General features: G+C 39.9%; 1 protein-coding gene and 1 long non-coding RNA gene across 4 annotated transcripts in view; one reads left to right on the forward strand and one right to left on the reverse strand.

The window, feature by feature from the left end:
* The window catches only part of LOC122751286, a 39,360-nt gene extending 32,822 nt beyond the window's left edge, over positions 1-6,538 (reverse strand). The window contains exons 1-2 of the long non-coding RNA XR_006355784.1: positions 6,493-6,538; positions 5,225-5,364 (exon numbers count right to left, since the gene is read on the reverse strand). This is a non-coding gene — a long non-coding RNA (uncharacterized LOC122751286). The remainder of the gene's footprint in view (positions 1-5,224; positions 5,365-6,492) is intronic.
* The window catches only part of RIC1 (RIC1 homolog, RAB6A GEF complex partner 1), a 159,628-nt gene continuing 148,288 nt past the window's right edge, over positions 5,951-17,290 (forward strand). For 2 of the 3 annotated variants that reach the window (XM_043997896.1, XM_043998040.1), the window contains exon 1: positions 5,952-6,197. In XM_043997896.1, coding sequence (XP_043853831.1) covers positions 6,054-6,197 — 144 coding nt within the window. In that variant the 5' untranslated portion in view covers positions 5,952-6,053. Of the gene's footprint in view, positions 6,198-17,290 lie in introns of all 3 variants that reach the window. The other variant, XM_043997970.1, reaches the window with a different exon arrangement.

Genomic DNA, 17,290 nt, shown 5'->3' on the forward strand with positions numbered 1-17,290 from the left:
TTGAATGAAGCACATCCCATAAAGCATATATGGAAGTAAACTGAGCTCTCCTGCCACTTCCAGGGACATACATATATGCTCTAGCTCAGTGTTGACAGACTTCCACTTTTGGATAATGAATGAAACAATCTCATTATTGGTACTTTGGTTCCCATTGTGGAAGCAGGGGAGGGAAACTATGTGATTGCCCTCTGAGCAGCTCTGAGACCCTGGGCAAGTCACTTATTTTTCTTAGTTTCACCAGCTCTATCTAAAAGGCTGCTTTGCACCCAGACGTCCAGGAAGTGAGATCAATAGTCTGTGCCTTTAGTCCCCTGAGCCAACCAAGTCTAGAGGAGAGTCTCAATACTTTTTTTTTTTAAGTGAGGCAATTGGGGTTAAGTGACTTGCCCAGGGTCACACAGCTAGTAAGTGTTAAGTGTCTGAGGCCGGATTTGAACTCAGGTACTCCTGACTCCAGGGTCGGTGCTCTATCCACTGCGCCATCTAGCTGCCCAAGACTCTCAATACTTTTAAAGAAAAACTCATCTAACTTGCATGGGGTTAGGAGTTAGGATACCAATCCTGCAACTAAAGTGCGTTTTAATAATATGGGGGAAAGAATTACTTCAAAATAAGAAAACCTCTAAGATAGTGTATCATATCTTTCTCCTGGAAATGGAAGAGCATCAAAACTCAAATGCATTGGCAAAACTCAGATTCTGCATGTAGCAGATTGGAAAAATAGATAGATGACCCCTCCCAAGTATAAAAGAATTTGCAAATGTAGCTGTTCTCTTGTGTGTTATTCATCAGTCTGCTTCTTAACTGTTTGTCTTGACTCTTGGTTCCAAATATTCTAAAGTTTTAAGTGTATGTTGAGATAATTTCTTTTTCATAAATAGTCAATATCTTATGAATTAGCTCAATCTCCAAACCCAGTCAATAAAAAAATTACATTTTAAATAAAAAAATAATATGGGGAAATGAAACAGTTTTTACATAATCCTAGGAAAGGTGAATTCACTGGGAAGAAAAGGGATCTGTTGACTGATCTGGGAACAATCTGAAATCCCTGTATGAAGAGGGCAATCTTTCAGCAGAGGATCCTATAGGAACAAAATAATCTCTTTTCTGAAATTCTCAGGAAGGATGTGGTTTTTGCTGATAGATCAGGGAAGGATGAGTGAGTGAATTTCAGTATCAATTTAGATCAAAGGACAGGTTGTAAGCAAAAGGCTTATGACCTTGTACTTATCTTGCTACAAGTGACCCTGCCCTGTGATGGGATTTGATGATGATGGTGTTAAAGGAGTTGGCATTAAAATTGTGGCCCTGATATTCCTGATGCTGCTCCTTGTTGTCATTTTATATGGCGAGAACTTTTATAAATTAGCCCTCATGTCACCTCTATTGCATGGATTATACTTCCATTTAAACAGTATTTTATTTTATTTTATTTTTTCCAGTTACATGTAAAGATAGTTTTCAACGTTCATTTTTAGAAGATTTTGAGTTCCAAACTTTTCTCCTTCCCTCTCCCCTCCCCAAGATAGCAAGGTTATACAGTACACTCATGTAAACATATTTCCACTTAAGTCATGCTGTGAAAGAACAATCAGGACAAAAGGAGAATTCCCAAACCACAAGAAAGAACAAACAAAAATAAGACAAAAATTTAAAAAGTGAAAATTGTATGTGCTTCCATCTGCATTCAGAGTCCATAGTTTTTTTGTTTTGTTTTGTTTTTTTTGCGGGGCAATGGGGGTTAAATGACTTGCCTGAGGTCACACAGCTAGTGTCAAGTGTCTGAGGCCAGATTTGAACTCAGGTACTCCTGAATCAAGGGCCGGTGCTTTATCCACTACACCACCTAGCTGCCCCCATAGTTCTTTTTGTGGATGTAGAAAGCATTTTCTATCATGAGTCTTTTGGAATTGTCTTGGATCATTGTATTTTCAAGACTAGCTAATCTATCACAGTTGATCACACAATATTGCTGTTACTGTGCACAATGTTCTGTTTCTGCTTAATTCACTTAGCATCAGTTCATGTAAATCTTTCAATGATTTTCTGAAATCTGTTTGCTCATCATTTCTTAAGCACAACAGTATTGCATGGATTATACTTTTTAAAGGACATTTTGTAGTATTTTGTGTTTTTATTATTTATATTACACTCCTCTGGTGCTGCTAATGCTAGGCTTTTTCCTGAGGTCAGAATTTTAGTGGTAGAAGGTCCCTTAAAAAATTTGGGAACAGGGGGCAGCTAGGTGGCACAGTGGATAAAATGCTGGCCCTGGATTCAGGAGGACTTGAGTTCAAATCTGGCCTCAGACACTTGACATTTACTAGCTCTGTGACCCTGGGCAAGTCACTCAACCCTCATTGTCCCACAAAAATAAAACAGAATAAAAAATAAATTAAAAAAAATTGGGAACATTGCCACCAAGGGAACGGATATGGTAAGAGAAGCACTAATTTTATATAGACTGGGCTGGTTTTCCTTAAATGGTATAGGGAGGCTGTTCTTGGATTTTGGTTGGTTTAAGAGATTAGGGCTTGGGGCAGCTAGATGGCGCAGTGGATAGAGTACCGGCCCTGGAGTCAGGAGTACCTGAGTTCAAATCCAGCCTGAGACACTTAACACTTACTAGCTGTGTGACCCTGGGCAAGTCACTTAACCCCAATTGCCTCACCAAAAAAAAAAAAAAAGAGAGAGAGAGAGATTAGGGCTTGAATCATTGGATTGGTTCCTGGCCGCTTGAAGGATAAAAGACCGAGCTGTGAGGGAAAACAATCCTCTTCTCAATAATTCTCAGGAACTCAGTAGTGATGTGACAAAGGCTCTTTTATTTCCTTCTCCTGAGAAGGAGGCACCTAGTGTGCAGCTAGTGGGTGCATAGAAAGGGGGCTCACAGGCCCTGTTTTAAACCCTAGTCCCTAACATGAATGGACTCTCCCCTTTCTCATCATTGGTCCAATTACTCAAGGGTTACAATCTACACGCAAAAACTAGCTAATCAGAACGCAGTATTTATTAGGAGGAGTATGATTGACTGTTATATCCTCATTGAGAGGAGACAACTACCCATTTTCTCACACCAGCCTATGAGGCTTTGATGCTAAGGAAATTTGGTAGAATTTCCCCTGCTCAGAGGGGACATCTTTCTGGCCTAGTTTTGCCATTGCTGTGGGGAACATGGAGGCAGAAAGTAACATTTTACCTTTTGGCTATTAACTAGAAATTAAGAAGGTAGCCTGAAATTATGAAAAGTGCACTGTTAAGAATCAGAAGATATGCCTTTGAATCCTTGGCTTTACCACTTGCAGGCTAATTGGCTTTAAGAAAATTAATTTCTCTCCTCTGGGCCTCAATTTCCTCAAGCCTAAAATGAAGGGATTGGCCTAAATGGTTACTCATGTGCCTTTCAAATCCAAATTTTATGATGACAACTTTTCCATGGTCACACAGCTAATATCTAAGCTGTCACCCTGCTCTCCTGATCACAAATCTAGTGCTGTTCTCTATAGCACACTTCCCCTCAAATGGTTTTTGCAGTTGAAACATTCTGTGCTTCTGTGAATAGAGTGCCTGTGAATGTTTCTGTGAATGCTAGTACCTACAGATTCCCTCTGTGGGTATATTGTGTCACTTAATTTCTCTCAGTTTGCTTGTCTGTAAAATGGGCATAATAATATAGCCTTATTACAGAGCTGTTGTGAGGATCAAATGAAATATATGTTAAGTTCCATAACCTTAAAAAGCAATACAAATGTCATTATTATACATTACCCCTACCAATTACTTCCAAGCTTGAATCAATCCATTGACTTGACACATTATACTCTCCCCTCTTCTCGTTCTATACTTCTCTGGATCTCATCAGCTCATGAAGATTTTATTACCACATCTATGCTGATGACTCCCAGATCTGCATTTCCAATCTTATTGTCTCTCTTGAGCTCCAGTTCTGCATCATCAACTACCTTATTGGACATTTAAACTGGATGCTCTATAGACATCTCAGATTCAAAACGTCCAAAACAGAATTATTTTTCTACCTCAAAAGCACTCCTTTTCTGAATTTCCCGATTTCTATGATACAACCCCCATCCTTCCAATCACCCAGGTTTACAACCTCAGTGCCATCCTTAACTCTTTTTTTTTTTAAGTGAGGCAATTGGGGTTAAGTGACTTGCCCAGGGTCACACAGCTAGTAAGTGTTAAGTGTCTGAGGCCGGATTTGAACCCAGGTACTCCTGACTCCAGGGCCAGTGCTCTATCCACTGCGCCACCTAGCTGCCCCGCATCCTTAACTCTTAACTTTCATTCCATCTTCTGAGATTATCTTCAGTTTAATCCATATGTATGTTTGTAAGTGGTTATCCTTAGATTGTGAGCTCCCTGAAGTCAGGGGCTGTTTCTGTCTTTCTTTGTATCCCTAATACTAACTCCAATAGCTGGCACATTGTAGGTATTTGTTGACTTGACATGACCCTATATATCCAGTTATTTGACAAAATTTATTTTTAATCTCCACACCACCCTTCCCCCCACCTCTCCACTGACAGCGACCACCCCAATTCAGGCCCTCATCTCCTTAGACCGGTTGCTATTGCTATAGCCTTCTATTTGAACTGTCTCAAATCCTTCACCTTTACAATCCATTCTTCACACTTCACGGTGCAATCTGGCCAAATTGGCCTTTTGGCTGATCCTCACTCCCTTTTCTCTGCTCTTAGAATCCTCATTTTCCCTCAAGGTTCAGCTCATGCTCCATCTTCCACAGACTTTTCCTGAATTTCCTTCTCTATCCCTTCCCACCACCCCTATCACCTTGCATTTATTTTGGATATTCCTTCATATAAACAAGTTCTTTCTGTAAATAGACTGTAAGCTCCACGATGGCAAAGGACACTTCCATGGGCGTTTTTGTATTCTGTGTCAGGCACATATGAGGAGCTTAGTAAGCATTCGTGGTTTGACTCGAATTCCCCTCCCCCCATCTCAGCTAGTCACCCCAAATTTCCGGACCGAACTCTTAGCTCAGCTCTCCACGTGACAGAATCCGTGCAGAGACCTACCCGTGCGAGTCAAGCACAGGCTAGTGATCCCGCCCTCTCTTTCTTTCCTGGGTCCTCTCTACCTGAAGAACCAACCAATGGGAATTCAGAGACCATGAGGGAAGCCACGCTCAGCCTGACCTGAGCTTCCTGACTGCCCTGTCGGGTACTTCCCTCACCTCGATTTTGTGGTAGTGATGCGTCCCAGATGTCTATATCTGGGTTTTCAAGCTTTTTTTCTCTTATGATCCGCAGTGTTGTTTTCCACACAATACTCCTGGGTGGCATATAGGTAGTCCAAGGTTTACCCCCACTTTACCTATGAAGAAACTGAGGTTAGAAACCAATCATTTATTAAGCGCCTGTTGTTGCGCTAAGCGCCGGAGCAAGAACATGGACAAAGCGATAGCGAGCGCCCTAAAGCGTCGGGCGATGGCGCATGCGCATTGACGCCGCCAGGTCGCGGGGCCTACTCGCGAGACCAGTAGGCGTAATTGCGAGGGGCGGGCACACGGCAGAGCGCACGCACTCACCTGCTTCCCCCCACGTCGTCACTCCCTCCTCGCCACTACGCCACTTGGGGCGTGCTGACGCACCGTGCGACCGAAGGAAGGGGCGGGGCCAGGGGCTGGCCTCCATTGGGCCCCCTCCCCTTCCACCCCTCTGCCCGCCTCCCTTCCTCCCTCTCTCCTCCCTATCCCCTTCCCCCTCCTCCCTCTCCCCCTTCCCTCCCTCCCTCCCTCAGTCAGCCCCGTCAGCTCCGGGGAGCGAGCGTCGTGTCGCGTCGGCCCGGCCCGACCCGGCCAGCGGGCAGATGCCCCGAGCAGCCATCGTCGCCGGTGCCGCTACCGGTGTGGGAGGCGGGGGTCCGGCCCGGAGGGGCTGCGTGTGAGAGGGGGGGTGGGTGGGGGTGGGGAAGGGTCCGGGGAAACAGGGCCGGCGACCCGGCGGCGCAGAGGCGGCGGCGGCGGCGGCAGCAAAACAGCGGGGGCCGGTTCTGGCTGGACCATGTATTTCCTGAGCGGCTGGCCCAAGAGGCTGCTCTGCCCCGTGGGGAGCCCAGCGGAGCCTCCCTTTCACATCCAGACCGATTCCCAGAGAGCTTTCTTCGCAGTGCTGGCCCCGGCCCACCTCAGCATCTGGTACAGCCGAGTAAGTCCAGGAGGATACCCCGCCGCCCGCCCGGCTCCCTCCCCCTCTCCCCCATCGTCTTCTCCCCCCCCCCATCCCTCCGCGGCCGGGACGACCCCCACCCCCCTGCCCTGGGACTGAGTGCCTACCCCCGAACTTCTGAGCCCTCCCATCCCGCTCCTGCTCCTCCTCCGGGGTATCTTCCCTCCACCAAACCCTTCCACGCCCGCCTCCGCCGTGACATTCCCCAAGCCCACGCATCTTGCCTTCCCCGCGTCGTAATTCTCCTCCCCGAACACTCCTTGCCGTCCTGTACCTGTTTAAAGGAGAGTCAGGGAAACTCCCAGTTCCTTCCTCCCCTTTCCTGTCTGTCGCCTCCAAAAGGGGGATGGAGGCGAGGGCGGGGGGTGGGGGGTGCCGCGGAGAGGGAATATCCTAGGTTGGAGCTTAAAGAAAATGTGGTTCTTTACAGTCCGCTTTTAGAAAGGCTCCTCGGTGCCAACTCAAGTTGCACCCTTGCCCGGTCTCCGACTGTGTGGTACAGAAAACATTGGCAAAGTCCGTCCGAACTTTTTAAAAAACAGTTTAAAATAAATGTCTGGGGATAATACACCCTGCAGTGAGATTGGAGTTGGGTTAGCCAGGTGGGTGATGGAATGTCAAATAACAGGCATTTTCTCTCTGGCATAACTTTGGTACTGGAAAATTGTAGCTGACTCCCCCGTCCCCATACACATCCCCTTTTTTTAAAGGTCTGATAAATTTGAGAGTTTTTTTTTCCTGCGCCCCCTTCCTCCCCTTATATATTTTTTTGACCTTTATCCTCGTAGATTCTTTTCCTGGAGGACAGACGACGGGGTAGGGACCGTGTTACTCCAATCGTTATATTCCTTAGTACCAACTCCGGAAAAAGACTTTTTAAAGGAAAGCTATCTTCAAGTTATTTTTCCCATTTTCTGTGAATTTTAATAATTCACGCTCTACGTATAGCTTATTGTCACGGACAAATGAGAGTTAAGTTTGAAAATAAATCGTGCATGAGATTCCTCCCCCAATCTCCCAAGCTGCTACAGGCCTATTTTTTTTGAAATCTACAGAATGCAAATAGTACTAAGAAATGTACTATCTTTTTGTTTATAAAGAAGGCACTCCCCACCTATATCAGGAGTGGTGTATAGAGGTTAAGCATTTTTTTTTCTTTTTGAAGATAACTAGACTCTGTGGAGATAGGCTGTGACCTCATGTCATGTGACCATGTGAACCAACTGGCCCAATTAAGTTAATACCAGAAATCCCTCAATGTTACTATCCAAGTGTCTATAATGCCCTTGACTGTCCTCACAGTGTGGGGAAGTTAGCTTTGGAATTTTGGTAATGCTGATACATTTCATGATGTTACATTAAGTATATTTCTGATTAGTTTTTCAGTCATGTCAGAAATAACAAACGGTAAATTTTTGAAATAAGAATATTCTGAGCTTAAACGTTTGTGAATGTGTATTGTGTACATTTGATTATTGATTGAGGTACTACTAACCAGAGTTTGCATTATAAATGTCAGTTTAAGTAGTTATATCATTCATAGCACTTTGATTAACTGATCTTTTGAGCACAGATTTAGGGCTGGAAGACAATTTAGATTTTTATCCATTCCAATATCCTCATTATACTCATGAGGAAACTGAGGCCCAGAGAGGTCAATGACTTGGCCAAGGTCACTTAGCTTTGGCACAATGGCAGAACAAATATTTGAAGCAGATTTTTAGACTCTAAAATTGAACCCAGCCTCTATATCTTACCAAGCATAAGAAGAAATAATAATTTGGACTCGATTAAAAAAAAACTTTTTTGTCTAGAATTTTGTCTGAATATGATAAATTGCCTTGCACTGGTTTTGTTTTTTCTTCTATTAAGATACATGTCCAGTTTAGTATTAGATAAAACTAATATGAGGAGAGTACTTAACTGAAAGCCACTTTATCATACTCTAAAATGGATAACATTCTAGGACTATTCATTCCAAATATGCTTTTCATTAAACATTTTATAGTAATTCACAGTTAATTAGTTTGGAGGAAAGGTGCTATATAAACTCAATAATCTAATACAGACAAGGAAATAGTACCCTTACAAACAAAATCTCTCCCTCCATTTGGTGGTGGAGCCCCCCAAATTGCTACCGTGAGAGTCACTGTGAAAAATTTTGGAGATTTTGTAGATGCTGAGGGTTTAAAGTGGAGGAAAAGAAGAAACCAAAAAGTTTGGAAAAGGTGACTTAAAGTTAAGCCTTCCACATGGCACTGGACAGACTTGCCTGTTTGCCATGTTGCTCCAATTTATTTTTTCTTTTCCTTTGTTATACTACTTGAAATCATAAAGTAGGGATTTATTTGGCTTGTATCTTAGTTTAACCTGATGGTTTATTAATCATAGTTTCTTTTGACATTTAAATGTGTGTTTTTTTCTATATGGATTTGTGCATTGTTATTCACTGAGGAAATGGGATCTTTGATTGGAAGGGAAAAGGAGGTAGATAATTTTGGAACAAACAAACATTGGGGAGGTAGTGGGTGGAAAGTATGAAGAGCAGGATAAATCTACTTAAACTAGCCTCCCAAGTGAGAATCTTACTTGATGGATTTAAGGCAACTTGAGGTCTGTGCTTAAGGGGATCAGGAAGTATTTAAAAAAAGGAGATGGGAGGTGTACCAAAGGCAAATGTGGGCTATTTGAAATCTAGGCCTGGTTATGCACAGAAAAAAAGGTTTCTTTCTCCTCTTCTTTTCTGGGGCCATATTACTTCTCAGGACCCAGAACTTTAGTTAGTTACTAGATGTAGTTCAGTTACTTTTGCTTTTGTGAGCAACCTGTGAAGCTAACCATTATTTATAACATTGTTTCTATAGGAAAAATCTGTTCTGCTTCAAACATAACCTCATCTGGACCCTCTTTGCTGCTTGGAAATCCTATTCTACTTTTACTGACTTATCTTGCACCCAACAGAAACTGTTCCAAACCTTTTCCTCAACCCCTAGATTTAGAACAGATTATTTAACCTCTTACTTCACTGAAAAAATTAATCCCTCAATTTCCTTTATCAACTACTCAGATTATCTCAGTGACATCACTTCTTTCATGTATCAGGGGAAGTTATCTTCACTTTTTTGCAAAAGCTAATCCCTCAACCTGTGTTCTTGATCCCAATTCCTTCCTGCTTCTGCCTATATTTGTTCCTAGGAATTGTCCTCTGGATTGTGTGTGTTCTTCTCCACTGCCTTTTCCCCCCTTGCCTATAAAAACATATTCAGGTATCCTCAATCCTTAAAAACCTTTCCCTTCCTTCTACCCCATCTAATCTATGACTATAGCTATTCATCCCCTGTCTCTTTACTTTTTATGCAACTACTTCTTCATCTTGCACTTAATTTAGCACTTTGTAATCTGGCAACTCCAACTGCTCTACAGAAGGCATTTTCACAAAATTCACTGTGATTTCTTATATCCAGTGGCCTTTCTCAGCCCTCATTTGTCTGGACTGTTCTGCAGCATTTGACACAGTTGATTACCCCTTCCTTCATTTCAAAATTATGATTTGGTAAGTACAGTCAAATAATGCACTAAAGTGAATGTCTTCCATACTTACTTTGTTCTATTACACTTTTGGTTGTTCCTTCTTTTTCATTTCTTCTTCCCTGTCCATTTCCTAGTGCCTTGAAGTGGGTATTTAGTATTCCGCCCTTGGCACTCCTCTTTATAATCTTTCCCTTGGTAATCTTACTCACATGAGTTCATGGCTTCAGTTATCAGCTCTGTGTAGTTACCTCTCAAATTTACAGAGCCCTGACCTCTTGGGATGTGTTTCTAGTCACCTTCTGGATGTTCCACCAATACTTCAAACTCAATATTTGGAAACTGAACTTAAGATCTTTGCTCCAAAACCTACCCTGCTTTCTAATTTTATATTATTTCTGTCACTGGTGCCACCATTTCCCAAGACTTCCATGTTTTAAAACCTTGATTTAAAAAAAACAACATTTCTTCCTTTTCCTTCTTATTGCATTGTTAACCAAATCTTGTTAATTTGAACTCCAATACAAATAAATCTTGACATTCCCTTTCCACCGCTGCTATCCTAGCTAACACAAGGCCTTATTACTACTACCTTGTCTGAACTATTATAGCTTCTTAAGAACTCTCAATCTTTCCATGTTGTTTCTCCTGCTAATTCTTCATTAATAGTACCATCAGATTAATTTTACTTATAGTCATGTCATTCTTTCTTGAAAATCCTTCAATGGTTCCCCACTGCTTACTGAATAGTATTAATTGCTTATCCTGGCATTCAAGACTTTCCACATTTTTGGATCATTCTATCTATCTAGCTCTTTATGACCCAGCTATAGTAGACTGTTCACTGCCATTGCTAAATACCCTTATTTTACAAGCCTCTGTGTCCTTGTTCATGATGTTCCTTATGCCTGCAATTACTATTTACTGTTGAATTCTTTCTATCCATCCTTTAAAGTCCAGCATTAAAGTGGTTTATTATGTGTTCCCTTAAGTCACTAGTGACCTTTCTCCCTTGAAATTTCTTTACTTGTACCTCCTGTGGACTTACATATTATGGTTGCATGCATATGCATCCCCCAACTGTAAATTCCATTAGATTAGAAGTCATTTAAATCAATTCAGGTATTTATTGAATGCCTACTATGTGCCAGTCACTATGTAGTTCTTCTCACACCAAATTCTGTGCTTATCCCACCATATCATTTTTTAAAAAGGTTTTTATTATTATCTTTTGTTTCTTCTATGGTTATAGTTATCCCAAATATCCTTCTCTCACCCCATTCCAGAGAGTCCTCCCCTATAATAGACTATTTTTTTGAGAGAGGGAAAAAAAATCGGCATAACTTATCAATACATTGAAAAAGTCAGAAAATGTGCAATGTATAATACCTGTGGGCCTCCCACCTCCACAAAGAGGTGGGTTGGGGATATCCTCTCATATCTCCTCAGTTTAGTCCTGCTTGATTTGATCTTTATAATTTTGTTTCCTTTACCTTTTTTTTTGGTGTAATTATTTACTCATTTATTCATTTGTTTGTTTAGTGGAGGGCAATGAGAGTTAAATGACTTGCCCAGGCTCACACTTCTAGTTAAGTGTCATGTCTGAAGCCCTATTTGAACTCAGGTTCTCCTGAATCCAGGGCTGTGCTTTATCCACTGTGCCACCTAGCTGCTCTCCAGTTTCCTTTACTTTTGATTTTTTTGGTGTATAGTTTTTTATTTCTATTGTTGCAATTAATGTTTATTTTTTGATTCTGCTTAATTCACTCATAGCTCACTCTTAATTCATTTAATTCATATAGATCTTTCCATGCTTCTCTGTATTCATCAGACATCATTTTTTACAGTACAGTGATATTCCATTACATTTGGTACCATAATTTCCTTAGTTGTTCCCCAATTGGTGGGTTTCTACTTTGTTTCTAATTCCAACTCACAAAAAGTGCTACAATAAATATATTGGTATATATGGGGACTTTCTTCTTATCAGTGGCTTCCTTGAAGTAATATATATATATATATATATATATATATATATATATAGTCTCTACTTTAAAGAATATGGACATTAGGGGCAGCTAGGTGGCGCAGTGGATAGAGCACCAGCCCTGGAGTCAGGAGTACCTGAGTTCAATTCTGGCCTCAGACACTTAGTACTTACTAGCTGTGTGACCCTGGGCAAGTCACTTAACCCCAATTGCCTCACTTAAAAAAAAAAAAAGGAATATGGACATTTAAGTTACTTATTTGCATTATTCCAAATTACTTCCCAAAATATTTGTACTATTTTATAGCTCCACCAAAAATGAATATGTTTGCCTATTATTCTACAACCCTTCTAAGGTTGACTGTTGCCATTTGTTATTTTTGCCAGTTTTCAGAATCTGAGGTGAAACCTCAGGGTTTTTTAAAATTTGCATTTTCCTTCATATTAGTGGAGCATTCTTTCATGTGATTGTGACTACTTTGCAATTCTTTTGAAAACTGTTCATACCCTTTGACCACTTATCTGTTGGAAAATGGCTATTTGTCATGTGTATATAAAATTTATATATCTTGTCTATCAAACCCTTATCACAGAAATTTGATAAAGATTTTTTTTTCAATTGGCCACTTTCCTTATTAATGTGCATTGATTTTGCCTGTGCAGAAGCTTTTCTATTTTCACAGAATGTGTTATCTTTTGTAATTGCTTCTATATCTTGTTTGGTTAAGGGTATGTCTCCTACCAACAGCTGTGAGAGGTATATGATCTGTTTCTCTTCTGATTTTTTTTATAGGCTAATCTTTAATATTAAGGTCACACGTCCATTTAGAATGTGTTTCAGAATGTATCATAAGGTGTTGGTCTAAGATGAACTTCAACCAGACTACTTTATCCAATTTTCCTAGCAGTTTTTGTCAAATAAAGAGTTTTTTCCTAGGTAATTTTTGTTTTCTGCTTTATTAAGCACTGGGTTATTGATTGAGTGCTATCATTACTAATTCTCCCTTGTCTAGTCTGTTCCATTGATCTGTCTCTTTTTTAACTAGTCTCAGATAGTTTTGATGACTGCTGCTTTTTAAGTGTTTGAAATCTAGGAGTGCTGAGAAATATGTTTATTCTTTTGCTGTCCCATTTAGAAGATTTTATGTCTTTTAACTGTAGGTTCTCCAGGAATTTGTTTAGTTCTATAATTTCCCTTTTGTTTATTTTTCTGTAAAACTTATCTAAAACTGAGGGAGGAATATTGATGTCTCCTGTCAATATTGTGTTACTGTCTGTCTTCTTGTACTTCAGATATTGTTTCCGTTATGATAGTGGCTTCTAAGGTATTTGGAACATATTAATTTATTACTGATATTGGTTTGTCATCCGTGGTTCCTTTTAGTGTAATATAATTTCCTTGTTTATTCCTTTTTATTTTTTGAATATTTGTTTTTGCTTTGTCAGATAACATAATTGCAACTCCTGCTTTTTGAATTCAGTTCATGAATAGTAATTTTTTTCTGCTCCCTCAGTTTTATTTTGTATAGGTCTTTGTTTTTTGAATGGTTTTTTTTTTGTAAGCAACAGATTGTATGGCTTTGCTTTCTTGTCCAATCTGTCGCTCTCTTTCATTTTATTGAATTGTTTAGTCCATTCACGTTTAAAGTTATGAGAGTTAGTTCTATATTTTTCTCCATCTGTCTCTAATTTTTTTTAAAGTTATGATTCCCCTCTCTTTTATAAACACAGTACTTCAGTTTCTTCAGTTACTTTACCTTAATCATTTTTAAGGTGGTCATGTTTCCACTCTTCCTCCACCCCTGATTTCTTCCTTTCATTTGTTACTACCCCTTTTCCTTTCAGGATTTTGCTTATTAGCTCCTTTTTATTTCCTGCTTTTAACTAGTTAAATAATTCCTTCCCCCTTTCTTCACCCCCCCCCTTTTTTTTGATGGGACAGTGAGGGTTAAGTGACTTATCCAGGGTCACACAGCTAGTGAGTGTTAAGTGTCTGAGGCCAGGTTTGAACTCAGGTCCTCCTGACTCCAGGGCTAGTGCTTTAGTTTTTAAAATTTAATTTTTTTTTGTGCCCCTTTTCAAAAAGGCTCTCTCTCATCCTTTTTATTACTGTCTCTTTCTGTCTAGATCCTCATTCTCTTGATTGATGACTCCTGTAATTTTCTGGTCTTTTACTTTTCTCTGTATTCTTTATGCAATCAGTACTTCCAGGGTACCCTTTCCATGAATTCCCCTTTTCTAGTGTGCCTCACTTCCAGAACAATGCCAGTTATTGCAGGTGTTGGAAAAGAGACAGTCCCATGGTAGAGCCTCTCCCTTTACCACATCCTTGATCATGCAGTCCAGTATTCATCTGTTGTGCTTCCCTGGTTTTTTTCTCCAAATCCTCCCCTCCCAAGGGTGGACTTAGATTTTTCAAGCACTATATCCCTCATGACACATTCAGCACAAGGTTATCTACCTTTCTCTTTTCCTTCCCCCTCCTTTTCAGACCTTCCCTCTCAGTCCTCCTTACCCACTCCCCTCTTCTCTTCTGAGGCTCTTCTCTTTCTGAGACCACAGGTATCAAATTCCCCTCATTACTAGCCCTCAATTTGACCCGGACATATCGCACATTCCTCTTTATCCCATTCCCTTACCTCCCCATTCATGTACCACCTCATACTGTAATTTAGTCCCCACCCCACCCCCCAAACAAACAAAAAAACAAACATTAATTTACCTATAGGCAAATTGTTACTAAATTCTGTACCTAGTGCCCCAGGCTTGTTTCTTCATTGTTACCTCCATAAGACTTCAATCTTTACCTCTGTTTCTTTGTGTATATTTAGAGTTGGGTTGTTTGTTTGTTTGTTTGTTTTTACTGGTCTCTCTACTATCACTCCATTGCTGTTGGTTCCTTTGCCTGCTGCATTTACTCACTTCTGCATTTCTGTTTGGGGTATCTGAGAAGCAAATAATCTCTACAGTTCTGGTTTTCTTTCCAAAAATGTTTCAAATGCCTCTTCATTATTAAAGTTCCATCTTTTTTTCATGTATGTTAAACTCAGATTTGTATGGAAGGTCACCCTAGCCTTTATCCTGAGCTCCATTGCTCTTTGGAATGCATTATTTCATTCTTTCCTCAGTTTTTTGATGGGTGCAGAATAATCTTGCATTTTATTTCCTTTCCTTTGTATTTAAAGATCTTGCTTCTGATTACTTATAGAACTTGCTTCCATTGTTAAATTTTAGCACTGTGTGTCTTAGAGTTTGCAACTTTAGTTGTTTTTTTCTGGTGGTGATTTGTGAATTTCATTTTCTGTATATTTCATTTTCCTTACCAAGTTCTGGACAGTTCTATTTTATTATTTCCTGCATTATGGTATTAAGGTTTTTTGTTCTGTCATGTTCTCCTGCAAGACCTATGATCTGCAGTTGTCTCTGCACATCTTGTCTTCAAGATCAATATGTTTTGTTTGCATAGTCAGCATGTTTTCTTTTAATGTTATTATTTTTTGCTTCTCATCTAGATTGTCCTTCGCTGCTGTATATTTGCATTCCCAATCTATTGTTTTTATTTCCTTGGTGGGACTTTGTAGATTACAGTTGTTTTTTTATTCTGCTCATTGTTTTTGCTGTGAAGGCATTACATTCTGCTATAATAATTCCCATTTCTCTTTTGAAGCACACGGAAACAGTGTGTTGTAGTTCCATTTTTTAAAATTCCACTGAGTCTTCTGTCTCATCAAGCGTTGGATAATTTTCCTTTATTTGCTGTGTTCATAGATAACTGAACTTGTTTACTAGACCTGGAGGCTGTATTTCCTTCTGTTAATATTATCCCTGTTGATTTATTTGGTTATGTCCAAGGTCTTTTAATTTTCATCTTCTTGAGATATTTGACTTCCCTTTTGTCTTTCTCTTCTGACTTCTCTTTCTGGCTATCCTCTGTAATGGTTATTTCCTTGGAAACTGAATCTCAAAGCATCTCATTCTCCTCTCATGCTTCGCTATTCACCAGGCCAGGTCTCTGCCACAAGGGACTTTTGGGTGGTTAGAACTGGCCCCAGTTTAGATGCTGTGCCCTTTTCCTCAGGATTAATGGAATGCTACACAACACCTGTCACCTAACCCTCACCCACACACAGTGTCCTGTTTGCTCTAGGAAGTTCAGAAAGCTGCTGTGGTGCTACAACAGGATTTTCTGTCCTAGCATGGGCATTTCAGACCTTTGTTTTGGTGATACTACAGGGTTTGGGGCCTTACAAGGGTTTTGCTCCTGAAGGGTGGTTACTTGCCCCACTGGCTGGCTATCTCTGCTTGAGCAAACTTCTGCATCTCTGAACCCAGATCACACTGGAAGGAAGGAAGGGGGATGGAGGGGGGTTTGTTTTTGTTGCAAATCCTGACCTATATGTGGAGTCCTGGTTCTACTAATACAGCCTTGCTGCCTGTAGTATGGGAGGTGGGACAGGGGTCAATGAGGGTCATTTTATGTTTTGTTTTTTGGTTTGTTGTTTTTTTAAACCTTTTGTATTCCCAGTGTCCTAGACCGTGGAGTCAGCTGAAGCTGTTTTATCCTTAGCACATAAATTGTGTTTTGGGAGATTTGAGAAGTCATGGGGAATCAAAGAAAATGTCTAATCCTCCATCTTGTTGCTCAGATGACTCCCCATATCACCCTTATCATTTGCTTCTCCTGGGTAGTGATGAAGTATAAGATGTGCTCTTTTAAATGCCACGGGATAGTTATATTCCTTATTGTATGCTATAGAAATATATGTGTTTACTTATTTATGAATCATATACATTACACAATTATAATTATGAATACTCTAAATGTTATAAAACTTACACACAAAGGATATGAGAAAGAAAAAATATTTAAAATATTATTTAGTTATCAATGGCACAGACCCTTTTTGCTCTCACTAAAATATTACAAATGATGTTTTTAATGAGATAATTTTAATTTGCTTGAATATTTTTGAAAGGCTTAGTTTGACATTTTGTGGCAGAGCGATTCAAAGATCTGATTCTGAGTTCAGTTTATGTTAGTAGTTGGTTTTAATGCTTATCACAGCAAATTTCACAAACATATTAAGATTCACAATTTCCTGTAGCAGTTATGCCCAAGTTATCGTGGGTATTTTGTTACTATATTTTCATCTTTTCTGATAAGTCTTTTGCAGTTTTTCATTAGTTCTTACAAATTAATGGGAAGATTTAGCTTCTTTATCGTGTTAACAAATCAATTCAAACTCACTGAAACCCCATTTGGAAGATTTTCAAATAGTTAAGCAGTTTTGTTTGCAAGTTTTTTAACTTTACATATCTGAGAGTTTTTACAAGTGACATATATAGTTTTCAGGAAGAGAAGAGATGAAAGATTGTGTCTAGGAGGAAAGGGTGATCAACAGAGTGAAATCCTACAGAAAAGACAAGAAAGATGAAGACTGAGAAAAGACCATAAGCTTTGGCATTTGGGATCACTGGTCACTTTTTTTAAAAAATAGAAACAATTCCCCAATCGGGCCATTTATTGTCATAATGCCATAAAACAGTGAAACAACAT

This window comes from Dromiciops gliroides, chromosome 1 (genome assembly GCF_019393635.1).
Source record: "Dromiciops gliroides isolate mDroGli1 chromosome 1, mDroGli1.pri, whole genome shotgun sequence".
Classification (NCBI taxonomy): Eukaryota; Metazoa; Chordata; class Mammalia; order Microbiotheria; family Microbiotheriidae; genus Dromiciops; species Dromiciops gliroides.